This window comes from Erythrolamprus reginae, chromosome 3 (genome assembly GCF_031021105.1).
Source record: "Erythrolamprus reginae isolate rEryReg1 chromosome 3, rEryReg1.hap1, whole genome shotgun sequence".
Taxonomy (NCBI): Eukaryota; Metazoa; Chordata; class Lepidosauria; order Squamata; family Dipsadidae; genus Erythrolamprus; species Erythrolamprus reginae.
The window spans coordinates 84,957,402-84,982,675 of record NC_091952.1 but is presented as its reverse complement, the minus strand read 5'-3'; the positions used below and the strand labels follow the sequence as shown (position 1 = coordinate 84,982,675).

At 39.3% G+C, this 25,274-nt stretch overlaps 1 protein-coding gene across 1 annotated transcript in view; it reads left to right on the top strand.

Annotated features, from left to right (window-relative positions):
* Nucleotides 1-25,274, top strand: part of JAK1 (Janus kinase 1) — a 79,750-nt gene that overhangs the window by 27,216 nt on the left and 27,260 nt on the right. The window contains exons 4-10 of the mRNA XM_070746075.1: nt 284-482; nt 6,072-6,195; nt 15,502-15,652; nt 16,395-16,558; nt 19,024-19,360; nt 21,093-21,272; nt 23,278-23,435. Coding sequence (XP_070602176.1) covers nt 284-482; nt 6,072-6,195; nt 15,502-15,652; nt 16,395-16,558; nt 19,024-19,360; nt 21,093-21,272; nt 23,278-23,435 — 1,313 coding nt within the window. The remainder of the gene's footprint in view (nt 1-283; nt 483-6,071; nt 6,196-15,501; nt 15,653-16,394; nt 16,559-19,023; nt 19,361-21,092; nt 21,273-23,277; nt 23,436-25,274) is intronic.

The following is a 25,274-nucleotide window of genomic DNA, read 5'->3' as shown; positions in this document are numbered from 1 at the left end:
GACAGTGTTACTAAATTGCTTGGTAGAGAGGTGGATAATAAACACTGATAGGCTATGCTAGATATCTTAAAGAAGATCCAGCTGACATAATTTTGTTGTAAAGTATGCATAAGAATTTATTTTACTCTTAGTTTATTGCTCTTTGGTGTGTTGTTTTACTGTTAAATGTATGACATAATCCGTTTGCTGATTCTTTAAGATGACTTGAGAAATGTAATATTAATGGAAAGCATTTGATAGTTTGCCTGCTTTATTGTGATGGTTTTCTTTTCTGTGTATGTAGTATATGTATGTAAAAGAAGACTGCAAAGCGATGGCTTTCTGTGCAAAAATGAGAGGTTCGAAGAAAAACGAAGTCAAGACACAAGTTCAGGAGCAAATGCTGGAAATAGTGTTCTACTTACAAGACAAGCCTTCCCTTCCTTATACAAGTGGCAAGTACACAGCAGAAGAACTTTGCGTGGAAGCGGCAAAAAAATGCTGTGAGTTTCGGCAGTATCTTTTATTATTTAGCTTGTTTAAAACAAACAATGATTTTTTTGGACTGGTGAATTTAAAGGAGTTAATGAAATTCCAAAGTAAAGGCTTCAGTGACTTCTTTAAAATATATATATATATATTTATTGGATATATACAGATATAAAAGACATACATTTAACAGATCAAAATGTTCGTAGAGTGTAATTACATATATTACACTCCTTGCCTTTTGTAAGCTGCTGAAAACCCACCTCTGCCACCAGGTATGGGGGAATTGAGATCCTCTTTCCCCCTAGGCCTTTACAATTCTATGCATGGTATGTATGTATGTTTGGTTTTTATGTGAATAGATTTTTAATCATTTCTAATACCAAATTACTATTGTACACTGTTTTATTGTCACTGTTAGCCGCCCCGAGTCTCCGGAGAGGGGCGGCAATATATATAAATATATAGCTTCTCTGTTACATCGACATACACCCACAGTCCCCCCCCCTCCCTACCCCTGCTGCCAACTTGCAGCTATTCTTTATATGGTTTCCCGGAAGTATGTATCAGCGAAATCCTATATCTATATATATTGTACATTTATATATCTCAGTATTTCCATTCTTATTATTATTATTTTATTGAAATAACAATATTATTTCAGTTGAAAAGGACTATCAGCGGGTAAATAGAGTAATGCTTTTTCCCATTTTGGGTTGTTGTTGTATTTTCAAACTTCAGTGACTTCTAATTATCCAGTTATTTATCATTGTCACGTTGTACTATAGTTTTGCAGCACATTGCGTTGAAAAGGTAACATTAGAATACAGGTAGTCCTTGGTTTACAAGCACAGTTGGGGCTGCAAGTTCCATCTCTAAGCAATATGGCTGTTAAATTGAGTCACACCTGATTGTTATAATCATTAAGAGAATCACCAGGGCTGTTAATAGCAATAGCACTTAGATTTATATAACACTTCATAGTGCTTTACAGACCTCTCTAGGTGGTTTACAGAATCAGCCTATTGCCCCCTCAATCTGGGTCCTCATTTTACCCACCTCGGAAGGATGGAAGGCTGAGTCAACCTTGGGCCTGCTGAGATTTGAACTGGTGAACTACAGTCAGCAGAAGCAGTTTACAGTACTGCACTCTAACTACTGCTCTACCAGGGCTGTTAAATGACTCTAATATCCCCATTGACTGCTGATTGGGAGCCAGCTGGAAAGGTTGCAGATGGCAGTCATGTGACCCTGGAATTTACAACCATTGCAAATACATGCGGGTTACCAAGCATCTGGATTTTAACTATAGGGGGAGGCTGTGGCATTGCAAATGTGAGGACTGATTGAAAGTCAGTTTTTTCCAGTGCCTTCATAACTTTGAACAGTCGCTAAGTGAATGGTTGTAAGTTGAGGACCATTCGTAAATTATATTAAAATAGCACTTAAAAATTAAATTGCCCCAAGTATCAGAGCCAGTGGTGGGTTACTGCCAGTTCGGACTGCTTCACGCTAATCGATAGTGGAAATTTACTTCCGCTCGTCAAACTGGCAGTGATGGCTGGCTGTCCCCTTCCCCAACTGGTCCTCAGTCGCCCCTCCTTGAAAGCAGCTGGCAAAGAACCCTCTGCGCATGCACAAAGGCTTTTACGCGTGCACAGAAGGTCATTTCCCCGATGTGACACATTTCTGACGTGATGCGAACCAGTAGGAAAGGTAAGTGGAATCCACCCCAATCAGAACCTAACACTGATTGATCTAAATTAAAAAATAGAATAAAGCTATGAAGTCACACAGCTAGCTGGAGAAGTCAACAGAGCATCATGGAAGAAAATAATAGTACTGTAAACCATTTCCATGTTGTTTCTAAGAAGACTTTAAGGATAGAAACATAGAAACATAGAAGACTGACGGCAGAAAAAGACCTCATGGTCTATCTAGTCTGCCCTTATACTATTTCCTGTGTTTTATCTTAGGATGGATATATGTTTATCCCAGGCATGTTTAAATTCAGTTACTGTGGATTTACCAACCACGTCTGCTGGAAGTTTGTTCCAAGGATCTACTCTTTCAGTGAAATAATATTTCCTCACGTTGCTTCTGATCTTTCTCCCAACTAACCTCAGATTGTGCCCCCTTGTTCTTGTGTTCACTTTCCTATTAAAAACACTTCCCTCCTGAACCTTATTTAACCCTTTAACATATTTAAATGTTTCGATCATGTCCCCCCTTTTCCTTCTGTCCTCCAGACTATACAGATTGAGTTCATTAAGTCTTTCCTGATACGTTTTATGCTTAAGACCTTCCATCATTCTTGTAGCCCGTCTTTGGACCATGAAGTCAGCAAGACTTAAACTTGACTTTGTCAAAAGCTGGATCTCTTTGAGTTCCCTTAATTAGGAAAGAAGACAGCAAGGGGCACTGTTAATGCACTGCAAATATAGCCTTGCCCTGTGAACTCTGCTATTGACAAGAACCATATTGTCTTTGTTTCTGACTCAGTTTGTCACCGTGTCTTTTCCTGTAGACTTATATCTTGGCAATAGCTGTCTCCAATTGAGGGTATCAAGACAGTGCTTTTCACACAAGCCTCTCGTGGAGTGTTGTCTGTGTAGAATTATGAACAAGGGTCTCATAGGATAATTTTTGAAAAAGTGCCCAAAAGCAATACAGTGTTCCCTCGATTTTCGCAGGGATGCGTTCCGAGACCGCCCGCGAAAGTCGAATTTCCGCGAAGTAGAGATGCGGAAGTAAATACACTATTTTTGGCTATGAACAGTATCTCAAGCTTTCCCTTAACACTTTAAACCCCTAAATTTACAATTTCCCATTCCCTTAGCAACCATTTAGATTATTACTCACCATGTTTCTTTATTAAAGTTTATTAAAAAAATGTTTTTTAAAGGCAGATGAAAGTTTGGCAATGACATATGACGTCATCGGGCGGGAAAAACCGTGGTATGGGGGGAAAAACATGAAGTATTTTTTAATTAATATTTTTGAAAAACCGTGGTATAGACGTTCCGCGAAGTTCGAACCCGCGAAAATCGAGGGAACACTGTACACACACATATATTCCTTCCATACTGTAATTACATTTTCAATTCATGTGTTTATCACTGCTTTTCTGTGAACGTTATCCACTAATGGGGCCCCACCTCTTCAGTAGATTCTCTTCCTTTTTGCTTATTGTTTGTGGACATAACAAAAATCACTTGGATGGACTTCAAGACTTCATCTACCGTACTTATTCTGAATAATTTTTTAATTATAAATTGCAGCGAACGTTTGAAAAGCCCATATATTATTCATACTAATTGAGGTTAAATGCTGGGCGTAGCACGGTAGGCAATGGCCAGCATATATCGCAATTGCTTCCAAATTGTTTAAAAACTTAAAAGTATGGGGGAAGTCATGTGAAAAATCACCCCTTTTTATTCCTTGCTACTCTGTTTTCCCCAAAATAAGAAAAACCCCTGATAATAAGGCCAATCGGGCTTTTGAGTGCATGGCAATAAGGATAAGCGCTTATTTCAGGGTTCAAAAAAATATAAGAGGTGTCTTATTTTGGGGGAAACAAGGTAATATATACAGATTGCAGTCTGACTGTATTTAACTGAAAATTATACATCAGTTTTCCTGTTTTTAAAAGTGATTTAAGTTCTTAAGTCAATCTTCAATGCAACAAATTGTGAATAAGTTTTGGTTAATTTGAAGCAGGATTTTCTCAGTTTGTCCTTAGAACCAAAGATACTATTTTCTCTCTATGTTCGATTGAGAGGAGAAACTCTGGAAAAATGCCCAGAACCCGCCCTGAATCTTGCTTTAGGAATGTTTGGAAACAGTCCTTAGCTTCTCAATATTAGTTTTTCTAAATTTGTTTGTGTATGTATGTGTACTGTGGATTGTTGCCAAACTGCAGTACTGACTGTAAATCACATGCAAGAACTGTAGTGAGGCTTTTTGCAAATGCACATTTATGGAAGCAATAATTAATGGGGGGAAAGAGAAAATAAATATATTGTAACATCTCATTGCCCCACCCAAAATGCTTAGAGTTATTATATTCTGGGTACCTTTTCCTCTTATCTATTTTTCCCCCCAATAGCGCACTATATTTGTTTGTTTGTTTGTTTGTAAAATTACAATGACAATAATAAAAAGAAGTCAAGAACAAATGAACAATTACTAAAATCCTAATTAAAAATTAAAAAAACGATTCAACGACACGTACTAATCATTCATACCAAATTCATATATATGGACAAGCTAATGGATTGATTTAGGGCCTCCAGGTCTTTGTGGTCTTATGAAAGGCCAGCAGGGTGGGGGCCATACGGACCTGGGGGGGAGTTGTTTCCTAAAATCGGGGCGGCAACAGAGAAGGCCCTTCCCCGTGGTCCCAACAACCTACATTGTTTAGCTGATGGGACCTGGAGGAGGCCAATTCTGTGTGCTCTAATTGGTCTCTGGAAGGTATGTGGCAGGAGACAGTCCCATAAATAATCTGGCCCTGAGTCATATAGTCATTGAGGAGAGAGATTATTTTTTATGACACAAGCTCTACCAAAGTTTGCCTTTTCTTTCCTGCTATATATAAGCTGATGGCTCCTTTGCGTTTATTGTGCCAATTGCCTCTTTCTTTCTCCAGTTCCTTCTAACCAGGGATGAAATGCTCCTGGTTCACTTTTGCCTGTCAATTAATTAATTAACTAGTTTGTTTATTTGTTTGTTTGTTTGTTTGTTTGTTTGTTTATTTGTTTGATTGATTGATTGATTTTTATGCCGCCCTTCTCCTTAGACTCAGGGCGGCTTACAACATGTTAGGGATAGCGCTTTTTAACAGAGCCAGCATATTGCCCCCATAATCCGTGTCCTCATTTTACCCACCTCAGAAGGATGGAAGGCTGAGTTAACCTTGAGCCGGTGATGAGATTTGAACTGCTGACCTACAGATCTACAGCACTCTACCTGCTGCGCCACCCTCCAAGGCGCCTGCACTCCCAAGCTTCTTATGCCAAAGTCATCAATTAACCCTTTACTTGTTATAGTACACACACGCAAATAGAAAAGAATATAATTCTTTATTGGCCAAGTTGATTGGACAGACAAGGAATTTGTCTTTGGTGCATATGTTCTCAGTGTACACAAAAGAATAGATACATGTGTCAAGAATCATGAGATACAACACTTAATGATTGTCATAGGGGTCAAATAAGCAATCAGGAAACAATATAAATCTTAAGGATACAAGCAATAAGTTACAATCATACAGTCATGAGGCGATTGGTGATAGGAATGATGAAAAAAACCTAGCAGTAATAGTAGTCAAATAAGTAGTAATAGTAGTTAATAAAATAATCTATCATTTACAAAGTTATGCAATAAAGATAGCTAATATAGTGATTCTGTTTTATAGTCTCATTGGATAAAGGCAAACAATAACAGCTATCATCCTTGTTGAACATTTTAATATTAAAAAGTAGCTACTGTGTAATTAAAAGCACAAAGTATGGTAATTTTAACAGTAAATGATATAATTTTATATTGTGTTTAGCTATTCATTGAACTGTTGTCTTCTTTTCTTTTTTTTCTTTTACCAGCTATTTCTCCTCTGTGCCACAATTTGTTTGCCCTCTTTGATGAAAGTAGAAAGATCTGGTATGCACCAAATCACGTCTTCTACGTTGATGAGAAAACATCGCTCCGTCTTCATTATCGCATGAGGTAACGATGACAGTCTCTAATAATGCAATTGGTGCGATAGTAACTTTGTGGCCTGCTTCACCATGAGGCACTTAATTCCCTCGCTTTTAAAATTCTTCCAGCCTTCACCTTGTTTCAAGAAACCACAGCTAAAAAGCATTTCGTATTAGAATGGTTTTGAAAGATTGCAGTTTGGCTCTTCATGACACGGATTAGAGAAAAGCAGGTCTAAATTAAACAAACTCCCCAATTCTTTCTACCCCATCCAGCCAGAGGGGCCTGCTCTGGGTAAGAAGTACTTGGTTGATAGGGCCCAGGAGTCAAGGTATGGTGCCCATCCTCAGAAATACCATCCCACCAGAATTAGACTGGGCATGTCCTTCATTGACCTTCTGTAGACATGCTCTGGGTTCGTGTTTGGGGTTCCGGATCTGTGACGGAGATTGCTTCTTGGTTGTGTTGAACGTATTGTTAACTACACAAAGGCATGAATTTGTGATGTGTAGCCAGATAAGTCTACTAAATAGTTAGAATTCTTTATTGGCCAAGTGATTGGACACACAAGGAATTTGTCTTTGGTGCAAATTCAGAGCCTTCTCTGTGGCAGCCCCGACCCTCTGGAACCAGCTCCCCCCAGAGATCAGAATTGCCCCCACCCTCCTTGCCTTTCGTAAGCTTCTTAAAACCCACCTCTGTCGTCAGGCATGGGGGAATTGAGATATCCCCCTTCCACAGGCCTATACAATTTATACATGGTATGTTTGTGTGTATGTTTTGCTTTTTAATAAGGGTTTTTTAGTTACTTTAAATATTAGATTTGTCATACATTGTTTTATTATTGTTGTGAGCCGCCCTGAGTCTACGGAGAGGGGCGGCATACAAATCTAATTAATAATAATAATAATAATAATAATAATAATAATAATAATAATAATTCTTAAATACTATATAGGTAGTCCTTGACTTATAACCATTCATTGAGTGACCATTCAAAATGACAATGGCACTGAAAATGGTGGGTTATGGTTTTTCACTCTTATGACCATTGCAGCATCCTTGTGGTCACGTCTAAAATCCGGACACTTGGCAACTGGCCTGCATTTAAGATGAAAGTTTCCCAGGGTCATGTGATCATCTTTTGTGGCCTGACATAGTCAATGGGGAAACAGATTCACTTAAACAGTATGACTAACAACTGTAGCAATTCAGCTAACAACTGTGGCAAGAAAGATTGTAAAATGGGGCAAAACTCACTTAACTGTCTTGTTTAGCAATGGAAATTCGGCACCCAATTGTGATCATAAATGAAGGACTACCTGCATGGCGTTACTCTAAAACAGAGGTCTTCAAACTTGGCAACTTCAAGACTTGTGAACTTCAACTCCCAGAATTCTCCAGACTTCAATTCCTCAAATTCCCCAGTAATCCTTGCTGGGAATTGAACTTGTTGTGATTTGAATTCCCAGAATTCTTCAGCCAGCCTTGCTGGGAGTTGAAGTCCACCCACTCTAAATTTGCCAAGATTGAGAAGCACTGCTTTAAGGCCCTTTTATACTCAAGGCAAAATTATTTTATCATGTTCTTCTATCTAAAAACTATTTTTTTAGTGGTGCTAAAGGCTAAATTTAAATCCAATGACTGATAAACCATTTTAGTACTTGTGTCGAAGTTTCAACATACATTTCTTCATATCTTCATATAAAAGCTTTGTTCTCCATGGTTGTCATACCTGTAAACATAACCCAAGTACCCCTTCATAGGGCTTGAAAGTTCATTTGTTCATTAACCAAATAACAAAAGAAATAATAATAATAATAATAATAATAATAATAATAATAATAAAATATGCTCTTAGTGTACATAAAACAAAAAATACATTTGTCAAGAATCATGAGGTACAGCACTTAATGATTGTGATAGGGGTCAATAACCAGTGAAGAAACAATATTAATAAAAATCTTAAGGATATAAGCAAGAAGTTACAGTCATACCATCATAAGTGGGAGGAAATGGGTGATATGGATGATGAGTAGTAATACTGGTGCAGACTTAGTAGTTTGACAGTGGTGAGGGAATTGTTTAGCAGAGTGATGGCATTTGGGAAAAAAGTGTTCTTGTGTCTAGTTGTCTTGGTGTGCAGTGCTCTGTAGCGACGTTTTGAGGGTAGGAATTGAAACAGTTTATATCCAGGATGCGAGGGTTACATAATTACATATGAATAAATATGCAATAAATAAATAATTATGCAGTAAATAATAGTTACATATTAATAAATGAAATAGATCTGTTTTAATTGATTTAGTACGGAAAGGATAGCTAAGCTTATGACTGATGTTTTATAATCACTGTACAGGAGAATAGGAAGGGGATTTTTGAAATGTTAAAACGGTCTCCTAAAACATCTTCGAATACTGAATGTATTTTTGGTGGGATGTTGAGTCACAGGTTAGATCTCTCCAGATTAGAGATCTTAGTTTGCATAAAGATCTCTCCAGATTAGAGATCTTAGTTTGCATAAAGATCTCTCCAGATTAGAGATCTTAGTTTGCATAAAGTAGCAAAAAAGAGAGTGTTGCAAAAAGAAAATGAATGTGAGAACAAGGCCAGAGGTATTTCATAAGAAAAAGATATTGGCAAAGAATATCATTGAAAAGAGCAAGGATATAACAACACTGTTTACCCCACTCCCCTCCCACTTCTCTTTTCTGTACTCCCACCCCCCTTTTCCCCTGTTTTACTCCTTTTTGTATAAATCAATAAAATATATTTTTTTTAAAAAAAATGAAAAAAAAATGAAAAGAGCAAGGAACAGTGAAGATTAAATAAGTTAGGGCAGAGATGTCAAATTCACGTCCTCACTGCATCATCATGTGACATATTGTGACTTTCCCCCCTTTGTTAAACCTGGTGTGGAAATGGCCAGCACATGACGCATCTGGACTGAAGGTCATAAGTTTGACACTCCTGAGTTAGGGAAAGCATAAGGGCATTAGCTCTTTTACTTAATTTCTTTCTGACATTCTGTTGGGTTGTAAAGAGAAAATGCTGAGCAAGTTTGATATGGTGGGAGAGAAGGTTAAATCAGGAGCCTCTGAGTAGACTAAATGGAATTTAAAATGGAAGTAATTAAATGACTCGAATAAAACTGAATTCAAGAAAAGCTGGGAGGAATATTTCGCAATTTGTATGGATTTGGTGCAGTATGTTGTAATAGTGGAATTGAAATAAACACTGTAATTAATAGCAAATTGCAAGAAGAAGAAAAAAGGATTTTAAAAAGTGGTTTGATAATGTTGAAAACCAGTAAGACTATCAGTATAGATGGAGTGACTGAAGATCCCTAGAGAGAGGTGAGAAATTTATAGAACAAATGCAATGTATGAAGTAGTATACAGACATGAGTGAATAGAAAGAATAGAAAAAAATATATGGAATGCTGTTGGTATATACATTATTTTTTCTTTCTTTTCTCATGTCCTTATTTTCTTTGTTTTAATATTTCTTACTCCCTTTATTCTGCATAATGCTGCTTATCCCATAAGTAAATAATATGCATGTTATGCATGTTATAGCATATATATGCTATGCATGTATGTATGCACATCTCATTATGCTGCAGCTGCTTTGTTTAACTCCATGCAGAAAGAACCACTCATTTAAATAAACATTTATTATTTTCTTAATAACATTTTATTGCATTTGTAGAAATATGGTTCCAGTAAAAGATATGAGGACTTCATGAATAATCTGTACTTAATAATAATAACAACAGAGTTGAAAGGGACCTTGGAGGTCTTCTAGTCCAACCCCCTGCTTGGGCAGGAGACCCTACACTACTTCAGACAAATGGTTATCTTCTTAAAAACTTCCAGAGTTGGACCATTCACAACTTCTGGAGGCAAGCTGTTTCACTGATCAATTGTTCTAACTGTCAGGAATTTTCTCCTTAGTTATAAATTGCTTCTCTCCTTGATTAGTTTCCACCCATTGCAACTCTCAGGTGTTTTAGTGAATAGCCCGATTCCCTCTTCTTTGTGGCAATCCCTGAGATATTGAGACATTGCTATCATATCTCCCCTAGTCCTTTTCGTTAAACTAGACATACCTAGTTCCTGCAACCGTTCCTCACGTTTTAGCATCCAGTCCCCTAATCATCTTTGTTGCTCTTCTTCTGCACTCTTTCTAGAGTCTCAACATCCTTTTTACATCGTGGTGACTAAAACTGAATGCAGTATTCCAAATGTGGGCTTATCAAGACATTATACAGTGTAGTGGTATTAACACTTCACATGATCTTGATTCTATCCCTCTGTTAATGCAGCCTAGAACTGTGTTGACTTTTTTGGAAGCTGCTGCACACTGCTGGCTCACATTTAAATGGTTGTCCACTAGGACTCCAAGATACCTCTCACAATTACTACTGTTGAGCAAGATACACATAAACTGTACCTGTGAATTTTGTTTTTGTTGCCTAAATAGAATAGAATAGAATAGAATACAATTTTTATTGGCCAAGTATGATTGGACACACAAGGAATTTGTCTTGGTGCATATGCTCTCAGCGTACATAAAATAAAATATACATTTGTCAAGAATCATATGGTACAACACTTAATGATTGTCACAGGGGTCAAATAAGCAATGAAGAAGCAATATTAATAAAAATCTTAGGATATAAGCAACAAGTTACAGTCATACAGTCAACATGGGAGGAAATGGGTGAAAGGAATGATGAGAAAAACTAGTAGAATAGAAGTGCAGATTTAGTAGAAAATCTGACAGTGTTGAGGGAATTATTTGTTTAGTAGAGTGATGGCGTTCGGGGAAAAACTGTTCTTGTGTCTAGTTGTCTTCGTGTGCAGTGCTCTGTAGCGACGTTTTGAGGGTAGGAGTTGAAACAATTTGTGTCCAGGATGTGAGGGGTCAGTAAATATTTTCCCCGCCCTCTTTTTGACTTGTGTAGCACCTTACCCTTTTCACCATTGAATTTCATTTTGTTTGATAGCGCCTATCAAGGTATAGGTGTAATTGGCCAGGAAAACGATCCAGCGCGTCATGCGCGGGGACAACACTATTGGGCTCTGGCGGTTACCGCTAACAACCCCAATAATGGCTGGTGATCGGTCACTAACTCGAATTTCCTGCCGTACAAATACTCATGGAAACGGCAGACTCCAGCTATCAGTGCTAATGCTTCCTTATCTATCTGCCCGTAGTTCCTTTCTGCTTTGGCTAGGGTTCGGGAAAAGAATGCTAATGGGGCTTCAGCTTCGTTGGGCAACCGGTGGCTAAGGACTGCTCCCACACCGTATTGGGAAGCATCGCAAGTGAGGATTAACGGCAAACTTGGGGAATATTGGGCCAGGACATTATTTGAGGTGAGTATCCTTTTAACCGCCCCAAATGCGGCTTCCTCCCGCTCACCCCAGCGCCAGGGAGACCGCTTGTCAAGCAGCCGGTGTAAGGGCTCTGCCACTGAAGCCTTGTGCGGAATAAAAACCGCATAAAAATTCAGAAGCCCCAAAAAGGCCTGTAGTTCCGCCTTTGACTGGGGTCTGGGGGCATCCCAGATTGCCCTCGTTTTCTCCGGGGTGGGATGGATTCCTTTCCCATCCACCCTGAATCCCAGGAAGTCAACCTCTGGCACCCCAAACACACATTCTTTTGATTTAAGTTTCAAACCCGCCTCTTGAAACTTGGTCAGAACTTTCTTAACCCTCCATAACAATTCATCTTCGCAACTCCCCGAGACCAGGACATCGTCAAAGTAGGGCACAGTGCCCTCCAGCCCATACAATAAATGTTCCATCAATCCCTGAAAGATCCCAGGGGCAATAGAGACCCCGAACTGTAATCGATGGCATTTAAATACCCCCCTGTGGGTAATGATCGACTGGGCCTCTGCAGTAATGGGGTCGACGGGGAGCTGCTGGTATGCTTGAGACAGGTCAAGCTTGGCAAAAACCCTGCCGTTACCAAGGGTGTGGAGTAACTGCTGCACCACGGGCAGCGGGTACGAGTGGTGGGCCAGTGCCTTATTGACAGAACACTTGTAGTCCCTGCATAACCTTATGCCCCCATCCCCCTTGAAAGCGATGACCAGCGGGGTCTCCCATGCCGCTTGGTCAACCGGCTCTAACACCCCCTGAACAATCAGCCGGTCCAATTCAGCGTCAACCTTCGGTCTGAGGGGAATGGGAACTTGATGGGCTTTTAGCCGCACTGCGGGCACTTGGGGATCGAGGCTAAAAGACAGCCCAAATCATTATCAAAAACTGAGGGAAATTCTTTAGCCAATTTGTCAAAAGCAGACCCCCCCTTAACTGCATTAACCCCCGAGACAGACAGACCCAGAGACTTAAACCAGTCTAGCCCTAAAAGGTTGGAAAATGGCCCGTCTACTACGATCAGAGGCAATTTGCCCACGAAAGTCTTAAACTTAACTGGAAATCTACCCTCGCCCAGGACCGGAATCGGGGCTCCTTGGTAGTCCCTTAAAGTCAAGCTACACAGCTGCAGGCGACTCTTACTCAGTCGAGGAACACACCGCTTCAGAGTGGTCCAGGCAACCAATGAATGTGCCGAGCCGGTGTCCACTTGCATGGAACATGACGCTTCCCCGAGACGAACTGTCACTGAGATCTTCTCCGTCGAATCAGACGTCTCCCTGACATAAGTGGTTGCCGGGCGCGGACAGCTGTAGACAGCGTTGCAATCCTCCCTCCTGTTTGAGGAGAATCTCGTCTGCCATCGGGGATTGAAGCCTTGGGACTCCCTTTGCTCTCTCGAAACGGCCGGTGGGGATCTGCGGAAACGGCAGACCCGAGCAATGTGGCCTCTGGCACCACAGCACCGGCAAGCCGCGTCCCTGAAGGGGCAATTCAACCTAAAATGGTTGCCCCCGCATCCCCGGCATGGCGACAGAGGGGGACGGGGACGAGCGGCAGGTGGATCCCGACCCCGGGAAGCCCCCAGCCGGCAAACTTCCTCCTCCTCAGCCTCACTGTTATCCTCTTTCTCAACAGGGGTTTTTGGTTGGTCAGGCAAGGCAGGCCCTTTGGCCGTAGCATTCACGGAGCTGTCCATGGCCGCCAAAGACTGGGTTGACAGCTCAAAAGCACGAGCCTCAGCCAGAGCTGCCTGAAAAGTTAAGTCCCGGGTGGCTAAAAGGCGCCGCTTCAGGCGACCATCCCATACCCCAAACACAAGTCTGTCAAGTAAATAGTCATTTAAATCAGAGAACTCGCAGTACAAAGCCGCCCGGCGGAGAGCGGCTACAAAGTCATTAATCAACTCCCCTTCCACCTGGTTCCATTGGTAAAACTTGTATCTTCGTGCACAGCGGGAAGGGGCCGGGGCGTAATGGTCCTGCAGAGTTGACAGAAAAGTCTGCCATGGCACGTCATGTATTGAGACTGGGGCAAACAAGGCTCTGGCCGTCTCAAACATCTCGGGACCGCAGAAACCGAGGAAATAAGACCTTTTCCGGTCCCCAGAAATCTCAGTATACCCATTGGAAATTAAAAAGCAGTCAAAACGGGCGACATAAGAGTCCCACGTCTCCCCTTGTGGATCGAAAGGGGGAAAAGTAAGTTGCACAGACATCCTCACTTACTGTTAATATAGAAACAAGAAATCCGTAATGACAGGCTCGAATCCTCATCGCCAGTATAATAACTGAGGCCTTATTATAACATAGTGGTTTAATCAAACAACGTGCCAGCAGTGGCAGGTACAGGCTTAAAGCAAACATGAATACACAGGCTTTTATACAGCTCGGTGCCTGAGGCAGCCACCAATCCAAACAGTGGAAAGTTCCCGCTTACAATGTAACTGGGGCATACGCGCCCAATCAGCACCCTGGAGAGGGACGAGCGAGCGCGGCTCTGACAGCCGGCTGTTACTATGCGGACACTGCAGCGCCCAATGTTCAAGTCTATCAAGAAACTTCTGTATCTTGAGCCTATCTTCTGGAGAGTTGGCTATTCTTGCCAGTTTGGTTTCATCTGCAAATTTGATGAGTTCCCCATCTATCCCTTTGTCCAAGTCATTGATGAAGATATTGAAGAGTAGTAGGCCTAAAACAGAGCCTTGGGGTACTCCACTGCATAATTCCCTCCATGTAGAACCAGTTCTGTTGAGCATTACACTTTTGAGTGGGGTTGGTTAGCCAGTTTTGAATCCATCTGGTGGTGTTGCTGTCTAACCCACATTTTTTCAACTTTATCTAGTAATAGGATCGTAGGTTTCTAAGTCGCAGTAAATTAAATCGACAGCATTCCTTTGCTCCACTAATTTTGTCATTTTGTCAAAGAATGCAATTAAAATAGTCTGTACCAGGGAAAGGGTTACATGTTTTTTGTGTCGAATCACCCTGGTATATTGAAGGAGCATTTGACACAAAACACACACACACACACACACACACACACACACACACACACATTAATCATTTAAAGGCTGTCTAGAATCGTGAGTTGAGATTTTATTATGATATACTTTAGGGGATCTGCTTAGGAAGCTTTCCAAATAAGTCATTTATAAAAACATTTGGACAACTGAGATCCCATACATCAGGCAGGAAGATTAACTGAAGAATACCTTGTCTAGGGCAGTGATGAGCCTTTTTGGCACACAGTGTTAAACCTGAAGGCATGCGTGTGCATGTGGGCAGGGACCACGTGGCTGGGCCGCTAGTATCGCCCCTATGTCAGCCAACCCTCACCCGCCTACCCGCTCTCCCGTGCACTTCAGTCTTACGTTAGCAGTGAGCAGATCCCCCGTGGGCTGGAAGATAAGGGGGTGCTTAATTACCACAACACACTGGCTGTCTTGCGGGCCATTGTTTGAGAATGCCTGCTGTAAGGGCTAGTTGTTCTTGGCCTTGCTATTCTTAGTGGATATGACTAAGTAGACCCGGGAAAAAAAAATAGCAATAAAGAGCCGGGGTGGCGCAGCAGGTAGAGTGCTGTACTGTAGGCCACTGAAGCTGGCTGTAGATCTGAAGGTCGGCGGTTCAAATCTCATTACCAGCTCAAGGTTGACTCAGCCTTCCATCCTTCCGAGGTGGGTAAAATGAGGACCCGGATTGTGGGGGCAATAGCCTAGCTCTGTTAAAAAGTGTTATTGCTAACATGTTGTAAGTCGCCCTGAGTCTAAGGAGAAGGGCGGCATAAAAATTGAATAAATAAATTGAATTGAATAAATAAATAAATAAATTACGCGTTTGAGAAATTGTTGGCATTTCTGGTTTCCTGTTATCAAGTTATGTAATGTCCATTTATGCATATTGTACCTAATTTAAATCTTTACAATTATTTGTTCAAGGTTTTACTTTACTAATTGGCATGGAACAAATGAGAATGAGCCATCTGTCTGGAGGCATTCTCCAAAGAAGAAGAATTCTTATGAAAAGAGAACAGTACAAGAAGGAACACCTCTCCTTGATGCAGATTCATTAGAATATCTCTTTGCTCAGGCAAGTACTTTATAAAAGAATTCCATTTCATCTTATGTACAATATTATAGTAGTACTGTAGTTACATTTCATTATCTTTAGGAAGCACTGTTGCTGGTATTTCTCTCAGATGGAATATGGATGATTATGATTATTTTTTAAAAAGATGTGTATAATTGATTATAAAGCCCTTCATGGCATCGGACCAGAATATCTCCGAGACCGCCTTCTGCTGCACGAATCCCAGCGACCGATTAGGTCCCACAGAGTCGGCCTTCTCCGGGTCCCGTCAACTAAACAGTGTCGGTTGGCGGGCCCCAGGGGAAGAGCCTTCTCTGTGGCGGCCCCGACTCTCTGGAACCAGCTCCCCCCAGAGATTAGAACTGCCCCTACCCTCCTTGCCTTTTGTAAACTCCTCAAAACCCACCTTTGTCATCAGGCATGGGGGAATTGAGATATCTCCCCCGGGCCTATATAATTTATGTATGGTATGTTTGTAGGTATGTCTGCTTAAAAATGGTTTTTTTTAAACTATTTTAAATTTTAAATTGTAAATTATTAGATTTGTCATGAAATGTTTTATTGTGTTGTGAGCTGCCCCGAGTCTACGGAAAGGGCGGCATACAAATCTAATAAATAATAATAAATAATAATAATAATTATCAATATTTATAAAAGAAATACATTGTGAATGCTGTCCCAAATGTTCATCGGTGTTGTTTTTCTATTGCTAAAAATCTACTTATCTTGCTAACCAATTTAGGGTCAACATGACTTGGTAAAAGGTCTTGCACCTCTTCGGGAAGCTAAGAATGATCAGGAATCACATGAAATTGAAAATGAATGTTTGGGGATGGCTGTACTTGCAATATCCCACTATGCAATTAAAAAAAATCTGAGGTTACCAGAACTTCCCCGAGATATAAGGTGAGTCTGAATCAGTGGTGAAAACTATTTTTTTTAAACTACAGGTTCTGTGGGCGTGGCATGGGTGTGGCAAGGGAAGGATACTACAAAATCCCCATTCCCACCCCACTCTGGGGCCAGCCAGTAATGGTACTTGCCGGTACTTTGAACTACTCCAAATTTTTATTTGTGTCTTGTATTTCTCCTGACCAGTTGGTTAACATGGAGGTGAACTATGGGACACTGAGAAAAATAGGGTTGAACTGTGGAACGATTGCTTCTACAGTTTCTAATGCACAAGTGGCCTAGTTTGTGGGGGAAAATTTGTAATGCAAGAGAGAGAGAGTTATCCGATTTTCTTGTACATGGAAAAATGGTGTCATGACTTCTAGGATTGATAAAGGCTCCTATGACCTTATCAGTCCCATCCCTATCCTTTGGAGATGTATAAACTGTGATTGAAAGATGCATGCCCAGTTCTGATTATTTACAAGTAGTCCTTGACCTACAATCACAATTGGGGCCAGAAGCTTGGTCTTCTGAAATAAGTATTTGTTAGGTGACCAACCTCTGCTTCCCTTTCCTTCTGCAAACCCTCATGATGTAAAAAAGAAGGAAAGGTGTGACTTGGAGAACGACACTTTTGAAACAACATGAAAACGGGATTCTTGTTTTTTCTCCAAATCTCAAGTCCCACTCTTTTGAGACCTGGGGAAGACAGCCATTTTCCAATGGGATGTTGGCTGGCTTGCAGAAGGAAAGGAAGGGAATGCAGAAGGAAAAGATAGGGAAAGCAATTAGGATGCTTGGCTGCATAGCTAGAGGTATAACAAGCAGGAAGAGGGAGATTGTGATCCCGCTCTATAGAGTGCTGGTGAGACCACATTTGGAATACTGTGTTCAGTTCTGGAGACCTCACCTACAAAAAGATATTGAAAAAATTGAACGGGTCCAAAGATGGGCTACAAGAATGGTGGAAGGTCTTAGGCATAAAACGTATCAGGAAAGACTTAATGAACTCAATCTGTATAGTCTGGAGGACAGAAGGAAAAGGGGAGACATGATCGAAACATTTAAATATGTGAAAGGGTTAAATAAGGTCCAGGAGGGAAGTGTTTTTAATAGGAAAGTGAGCACAATAACAAGAGGACACAATCTGAAGTTAGTTGGGGGAAAGATCAAAAGCAACATGAGAAAATATTATTTTACTGAAAGAGTAGTAGATCCTTGGAACAAACTTCCAGCAGATGTGGTTGATAAATCCACAGTAACTGAATTTAAACATGCCTGGGATAAACATATATCCATCCTAAGATAAAATACAGAAAATAGTATAAGGGCAGACTAGATGGAGCATGAGGTCTTTTTCTTCCGTCAGTCTTCTATGTTTCTATGAGATTAGCTGAGCGGCAGGAGCAACTGGGGCTGCCAATACCAAGCAGCTTATCTTTGAAGTTACAGCTTGACCAAGCAAGAAAGGAAAAGTTGAAGGGCAGTATGAAAACTATCTGGCACCATCACATTCAGCAATATTTTCTTGAGTTGGAAGCCAACTTAATAGTTAAGTGATCCTCCTCTTGCAACCATTCAGTGATGTTCACATGTTCCAAAGCACCAGATCAGGCATTTCTGTTGGGAGATCAGCATTTGCTGGGTAGACTTTTGCAGTCACAACCAAGTTGGGCTAAGCTACCATCTGTGTTGACACTATTGCTGGCTATTCAGCAGCTGATTAGCCTATCTCTAGTCCTTAACCCAACAACAAGCATTTCTGCCGCTCTTCCATTGGTTCTCCAAGGGACCCATTTAGTTGGACAATCTCCTCTTTGGCCACCCAGGAGATCAGTCTGAAGATGATTGTTTTTTCACAGTCTCACCACTGATTTCTAGTACCAGTTCAAAGAAGATTCAGATTTTTTTTTTAAAAAAAACACCTTTTATAGTCACTCCAAAATGCATATGGTATCTCTAACCTACTTTACAAACACATTGCTATGGGTTGTTACTAGCACTCATCTGGCATTAGTGTCTCTATGGAGGTAAAAAGAAAAAAGAAAAAGAACAGAAAAGTTGGCAATTGAAATTGTTGTCCAGAGGGACTTTTAATTGCAGTTGATACAGTTGATTGATGCTGTTTCCAAAACATAAACACTGGTTTTGCTGGAGCTGCAATTAAAATAATAAGGCAGTCTCTAATTTTCCACTATGTTTTTAGGTAGTTTATTTAGTGCTGTTTTTTCGCTGAAAAATATTCCTTGACCAGTTTTAGAATTTTAAACATTAAATAGTCACTTACAACATTATGTTTAGTCAGAGAAAGAAATTTTAATATAGGAGTTACATATTATCCATGTATATATCAGTTTACATTTTCAAGTATGTTTTTTTCCTCTCTGTTTTTGTTTTTAAATGAAATATACCTGTTGCAATTTATATTAGGCTTTTGAAAATAAATGCATATGTTTTTGTGTCCTATCTCGTTTCAGCTATAAGCGGTATATTCCGGAAACACTGAACAAGAAAATTAGACAAAGGAACATCTTAACGAGAATACGAATTAATAATGTTTTCAGGGACTTTCTCAAGGAATTTAACAACAAGACCATTTCTGACAGCAGTGTTTCTTCACATGATCTGAAAGTGAAATACTTAGCAACAATGGAGACATTGACTAAGAATTATGGAGCCGAAACATTTGAAGCATCCTCCTTGCTAATTTCATCAGAAAATGAGAACTTCAACTTGGATGCTTCTGAAAAAATGCAATGCTATGAAGTGAGGATAACAGGCAATCTTGGAATCCAGTGGCGACCTAAACCAGATGTGAGTATCACAAGTCCTTTGTTTACTTAATAAGGTTAGCTAGAGCAGTGTTTCCCAACCTTGGCAACTTGAAGATATTTGGACTTCAACTCCCAAAATTCCCCAGCCAGCGGATGCTGGCTGGGGAATTCTGGGAGTTGAAGTCCAAATATCTTCAAGTTGCCAAGGTTGGGGAACACTGAGCTAGAGTCATTTAAATAGAATAGTGTTTGGGTTTTATTATGAAAATGAAACGAAAATATTATGAGAATATGAAAATTGATGCCATCTCAGACCTATAGGTAGATTGTACAATGTAAAAAAAAATCTTGAAAAAACCCAATAAGAAATTAGTTCTATATTGTTGCCAAAACACTACATGGACACATTCACGAAGTCACCAGCAGTCAAAGCTACTGGTAGAAGTTTCAACTTGGGTAATACTACTTAATGTGGTTCTTTCAAATTCAATAGAAACTATGTCGAGAGCAGGAATATAGCAAATTACACAAAGTTTTCGGAGAGGGGCGGCATATAAATCCAATAAAACTTGAAACTTGGTTCTGGCTTAAAATTCTGTAAGGGGAATAAAAGATAGAGCAGGGGTGAGAAACTGCAGTCTAGGGAGCACAGCTAGCATCTTTAAAATGTGGTGTGGTTCCTGGAGCTGCCTGACTTTTAGTAGTGAACTGATTGGAAATTGTACCTGGTTATTAAAAAAAAATTAGCAGAAGGAAATGACTGATAAAATATCCAGTATAGATGCATTATATATATATTTTTAGTAACATACCGCAAATATTTTATTTGCAGTACTGAAGTTTTTTAAAAGACTGTGCAAAGTTACAAAGATATAAAATAGAAAAAAAGTCTGTCGGCATGGTGTGTGTGTGTTTGTGAGTATATGAGTCAATGTGATGCAATGGATAAAGTATTGGATTCAAACCTGAAGATGCATGTTCTAGTTCCCTTTGGAAAAAAAATCTTATTAGACATGTATGGAATAGCTATTATCTCGATCTAACCCATTTCCCAGGAAAGTTGTTGTAGTAGAAGAATTGGAGATGGAAATTGTATGCTACCATGAACTCCTGAAGGAAAGCCAGGAGATAAATCGAACATAAATATATGCATGCATGTTTTAATTGGAAAGACATGTATTTGATCTGAGGAATAGAAGTATTTTATCCATCCCTATTAAATTTTTCAGTCCAAAATTACATTTGTATAACCAAGGGTTATTTTAAGGAAAATATTATGTTTATTTATATAGTGTGATACAATTTTATCCTTATTGAAGGATTTTTCATAATGCTTTGTGGTCGGTTAGATTCTACTAATAGAATGAAAGGTGCATTTTAGTTTTCCAGTGTTTTGCAATAATGGTAACAATAATGAATCTAATGCAGTGTTTCCCAACCTTGGCAACTTGAAGATATCTGGACTTCTACTCCCAGAATTCCTCAGCCATCGTTCCATGGCTGGGGAATTCTGGGAGTTGAAGTCCAAATATCTTCAAGTTGCCAAGCTTGGGAAACACTGTTCTAATGACTACTACAAATAACCGAATCTGAGATTTTTAATATTTAACTTCTGCCTGTGTGTTTATGAGTGAGTGTGTGTGTGTGTGTGTGTGTGTGTGTGTGTGTGTGTGTGTGTGTGTGTATGAGAGAGAGATTGGGAGAAAGATTGGAGAAGATACTTGACATGACATGGATCAAAATTATTCAGGGTGCATGATGTTATTCATCAGATTATACCGAATGAAAAAGAAAAACCGAAAATTAAGAAAAGAAAATCTGACAAAGTTGAGAAAAAGGAGGAAAAAAACAAAAGAGAGGAATGGATCAGTTTTTCTTACTTTCCTGAAATAACTCATCTTGTGATCAAGGAATCTACAGTCTGCATCTATAAGCAAGATAACAAGAGGATGGTAAGCAACTGATAAAGCCACTTATATGCTATCAGAATGAATTTCCCCTTGATTTTGCAGCCTCAACTAACACAATTAGTAATCTACTGTTAATATACTGTGTGTTGAAAGAAGATATGTTCTCTTTTTGTGTATAACAGCATTTTGCTTATTTATATATGTGGGCTAAACTTCTCACCAACTTCTATTTTATATCAACTTTTATAATAAAAAGACTAGGGTTCAACATTAATTTGAGTTCGATGTTTCCTGGCACCTCGTTACCTGCAGCAAAAAGTGTGTGTGTAGAATAAATGGAATTTCTTAATGATATTTCATTATACTTTATGGGTCTCATGAGATTCTGTAATGGAATGTTGGATGACTTTGGGGAATGAGATGAAAAGTTTCTGCCTAGGAAACAATCAACAAGAGAGGCAGGAACCCCCAGTGGCTCAATTGTCAGAGAAAGAAACCCTACGAAAGCCCTAATGGATTAAGTAGCGGCAGTCCAGAGTTTATACTTTTAGATTGATGTCAACCCTCCCAGATAAACCAGACAGGAAATGTGACTGGATGAATTCTATTTATTGTAAATATTCCTTAATAGATTCTTGCAAGGTTAGCCACACATTCCATTACTGATTCCGGGCAAAAATATTGAAACTTTCATGAGCAGTAATTAAAAAACAAACAAGCCTGCATTGTTAATGTGCATTTGACATTAGTACACTTTAAAAAAGACAAATATACTTAGAAACAGACAAAGTTAGAAGAGAGGGCATACCTATCATCTCATCACAATTTAAGTAAGATGTCATTCCTGTTTTCTTGCTTGTATTATATTTTCCCCAACTTTTCCCAACTTTTTTAGAAGTTAAAAGATGTACATTTAATAAACTAAAGTTAAATCCCTGCCCTTAGAGCAGTGTTTTCTCAATCTTAGCAACAAGATGAGTGGACTTCAACTTCCAGGGTTTCCCCAACATCATGTGGATTTATCTTAAAGTTCCTTAAGTTGAGAAACCCTTGTTTTAGAAAACAGGTAGTCCTCAACTTACAACACAGTTCATTTAATGACCATTCAAAGTTAAAATGGCACTGAAAAATATGACTTACGACTTTCACACTTACGGCTATTGCATAAGTGGGAAAGTCATGGTGATATGATCAAAATTCAGAGGCTTGGCAACTGGTTCATATTTATGACGGGTGCAGTGTCCCGGGGTCAGGTGATCAGTTTTTGTGACTTTCCGACAAGCAGAGTCAATGAGGAATCCAGATTCACTTAACAACCACATTACTAACTTAACGAAAAATTATTCACTTAACAGCCGTGGCAAGAAAAGTTGCAAAATGGGGAAACTCATTTAATAAATGTTTCACTTAGTGAACCTAAACTTTGGATCAATTGTGGTCGTAATTTGAGGTCTACCTGTTCCTCATTGTCAACCATGGTATAGACTTAACTGCCATTCTAGGTTAATTTGTGTACAGTGGTCCCTCGATTTTCGCGGGTTCGAACTTCGCGAAACGGCTATACCACGGTTTTTCAAAAATATTAATTAAAAAAATACTTTGCTGTTTTCCCCCCGATACCACGTTTTTTCCCGCCCGATGATGTCATACGTCATTGCCAAACTTTCATCCGCCTTTAATAAATATTTTTTAATAAACTTTAATAAATAAATATAGTGAGTAATAATCTAAATGGTTGCTAAGGGAATGGGAAATTGCAGTTTAGGGGTTTAAAGTGTTAAGGGGGAAGGCTTGTGATACTGTTCATAGCAAAAATAGTGTATTTACTTCCGCATCTCTACTTCGCGGAAATTCGACTTTCGCGGGCGGTCTCGGAAAACAACCCCCGCGAAAATCGAGGGAACACTGTACTTGGATAGAGCATATCTTCCTCTTCATTTCAGCAGCCCAATGGTTTTGGCCATCCCTGTAGGTGTAATTGTAGTAGTTGATTATTGTTTCTTACCTGAAGTGGATGAACTATTCAGACTTTTTTTTTAAACTCTAGGAATTTAAACTGCCTTCATGTGAAGAAGCTTTGTCATTTTCTGCTTTGGTGGATGGATACTTCAGATTGACTGCTGATGCCCATCACTTCCTTTGCACAGATATCGCACCGCCTCTGATAGAACACAATATTAAAAATGGCTGCCATGGCCCAATTTGGTTAGTTAATAAACAATGTATAGATATGTATGTGTGTCAATTTTCCCTTTGTTCCCCCCCCCCCCCTTCACTCATGTGGAGCTAGAGACTTTGGCATGCCAATATGTAGTAACCTTGATTAGGTAAATCAGCTTTATATTCCTTCCTTTTACTTTCAACAATCCTTAACTTTAGTCTCTTCCAAAAATGTCCTCGAACTTGATTTCTTTTCATTCATTCTTTATCCCTTCTTACAAAATGATTCACAGCGTTAACAAGTCTCTCTTTGGTGTGTAAATTATAGAGAGTTATCCTGCTCACTCTTTTGGCTTGCTATTTGTATATTTATTTTAATTACTAAGACATCAACTGTTTTTTGTATATCCAGTATAGCATCATTTTCCATATCCTTCTTGTTGCATATCATTTTAAAATCCACTTTCAGATCAGTTTCATTCTTGTCTGCTTGTCTTCCATAATAGTTTCCAAACATTATCTATAGAAACAGACACTGTTAAAATATTTTGTTCTGTTCCATATTAGTCAAATTACTTAAATTTAAGAATCTTTTTCCTTTAGTCATAATCTTTATTTCTTCATTTTTCCACCAGAAGGATTCTGAATCAATCCCAAAAAATCTTAATTCAAATTCATGTGGATCCTAAACCTATTTGCAACTTTCCAGAATCAAACTTTAATCATCCTTTTATGGTTTATTCAAAAAGATTTTAAATCCTTAAACTTGTATTTAAAAGTTATTTTGCTGAAGATTGAAAAAACCTCACCTGATGCTGTAAAACCTGTTGATCCAAAGGCTCTTAATAGCTAAAAAGCAATTAAGAAGCAATTTCCAAAAGCAATTAGAAAAGGAAGTATGTGAACCCAGTGTCCTTTTGAAAGGCACTGTTTGCAGTTTGAGTAATGATGGTTAATTCCTCAACTCCAAGAGCTGGAGATCACTGTCTTGCAATCTCATTGTGAGGAGCAAATTTCTGAAACTCTTTTGGGTGATCTTTTCCTTATCTGGAAAGAAATTACAAAGAGCTGGTCTGCGTTTTGGCTCTTCATTTCTCCAGGGTTATCGGCTCCACTTTCAATGGAGCTATCTGTAGTTTGCCATCCCTCCCCCCCCCCCCAAAAAAAATAATAATAATAAATGTCTGTTTTCAGTACTGTATTATAAAGCTTCAGAAGCAGGCATTGTTGGGGATTTTTAGTAAGCAAAATTAAGTTAAGTCTAAGGGGCATAAATTGTCTTTTCCTGAAACAGCTACCTCCCTTCAGAAACTGGTCTTAAAATAATATTTTTATAGCCAGTCATTATAGTTTGTAAAACACTTACTTTTAAAATTTTAATTGTTTTTTTACTTTAATTTTAGCTTCCCTCTTGAGCCTCTCAATTTTTGGGTTCATGAAAATTGAACTACTGTGCTCATTTGGCTAGTGAAGAGCCATTTTAGAACTTGTAACAAACTCTCAATGTTTCAAATATATTATGGCCCCTTCCATTATATTTCTAACAGCAAAGATCAGTAGAGATTTTTATTATTATTATGTCAATACAACACAGCAAACGAGATCACTATGCTGGATTTCATATTTCATCACTTGTCGGGCGCTTCCCAAGTACCTAGGACTGCGTGATGTAGCGGTGAATTATGTTTGCCGATCCCAGTAAAGCGGAATTCCGATGGTTTTCAAATGTCCGCTGAGATCCTTTGGCACTGCGCCCAGCGTGCCAAGTACCACTGGGACCACTTTTCACTGGCTTATGCCAGAGTCGTTGCAGCTCAATTTTTAGATCTTCTTCTTCTTCTTCTTCTTCTTCTTCTTCTTCTTATTATTATTATTATTATTATT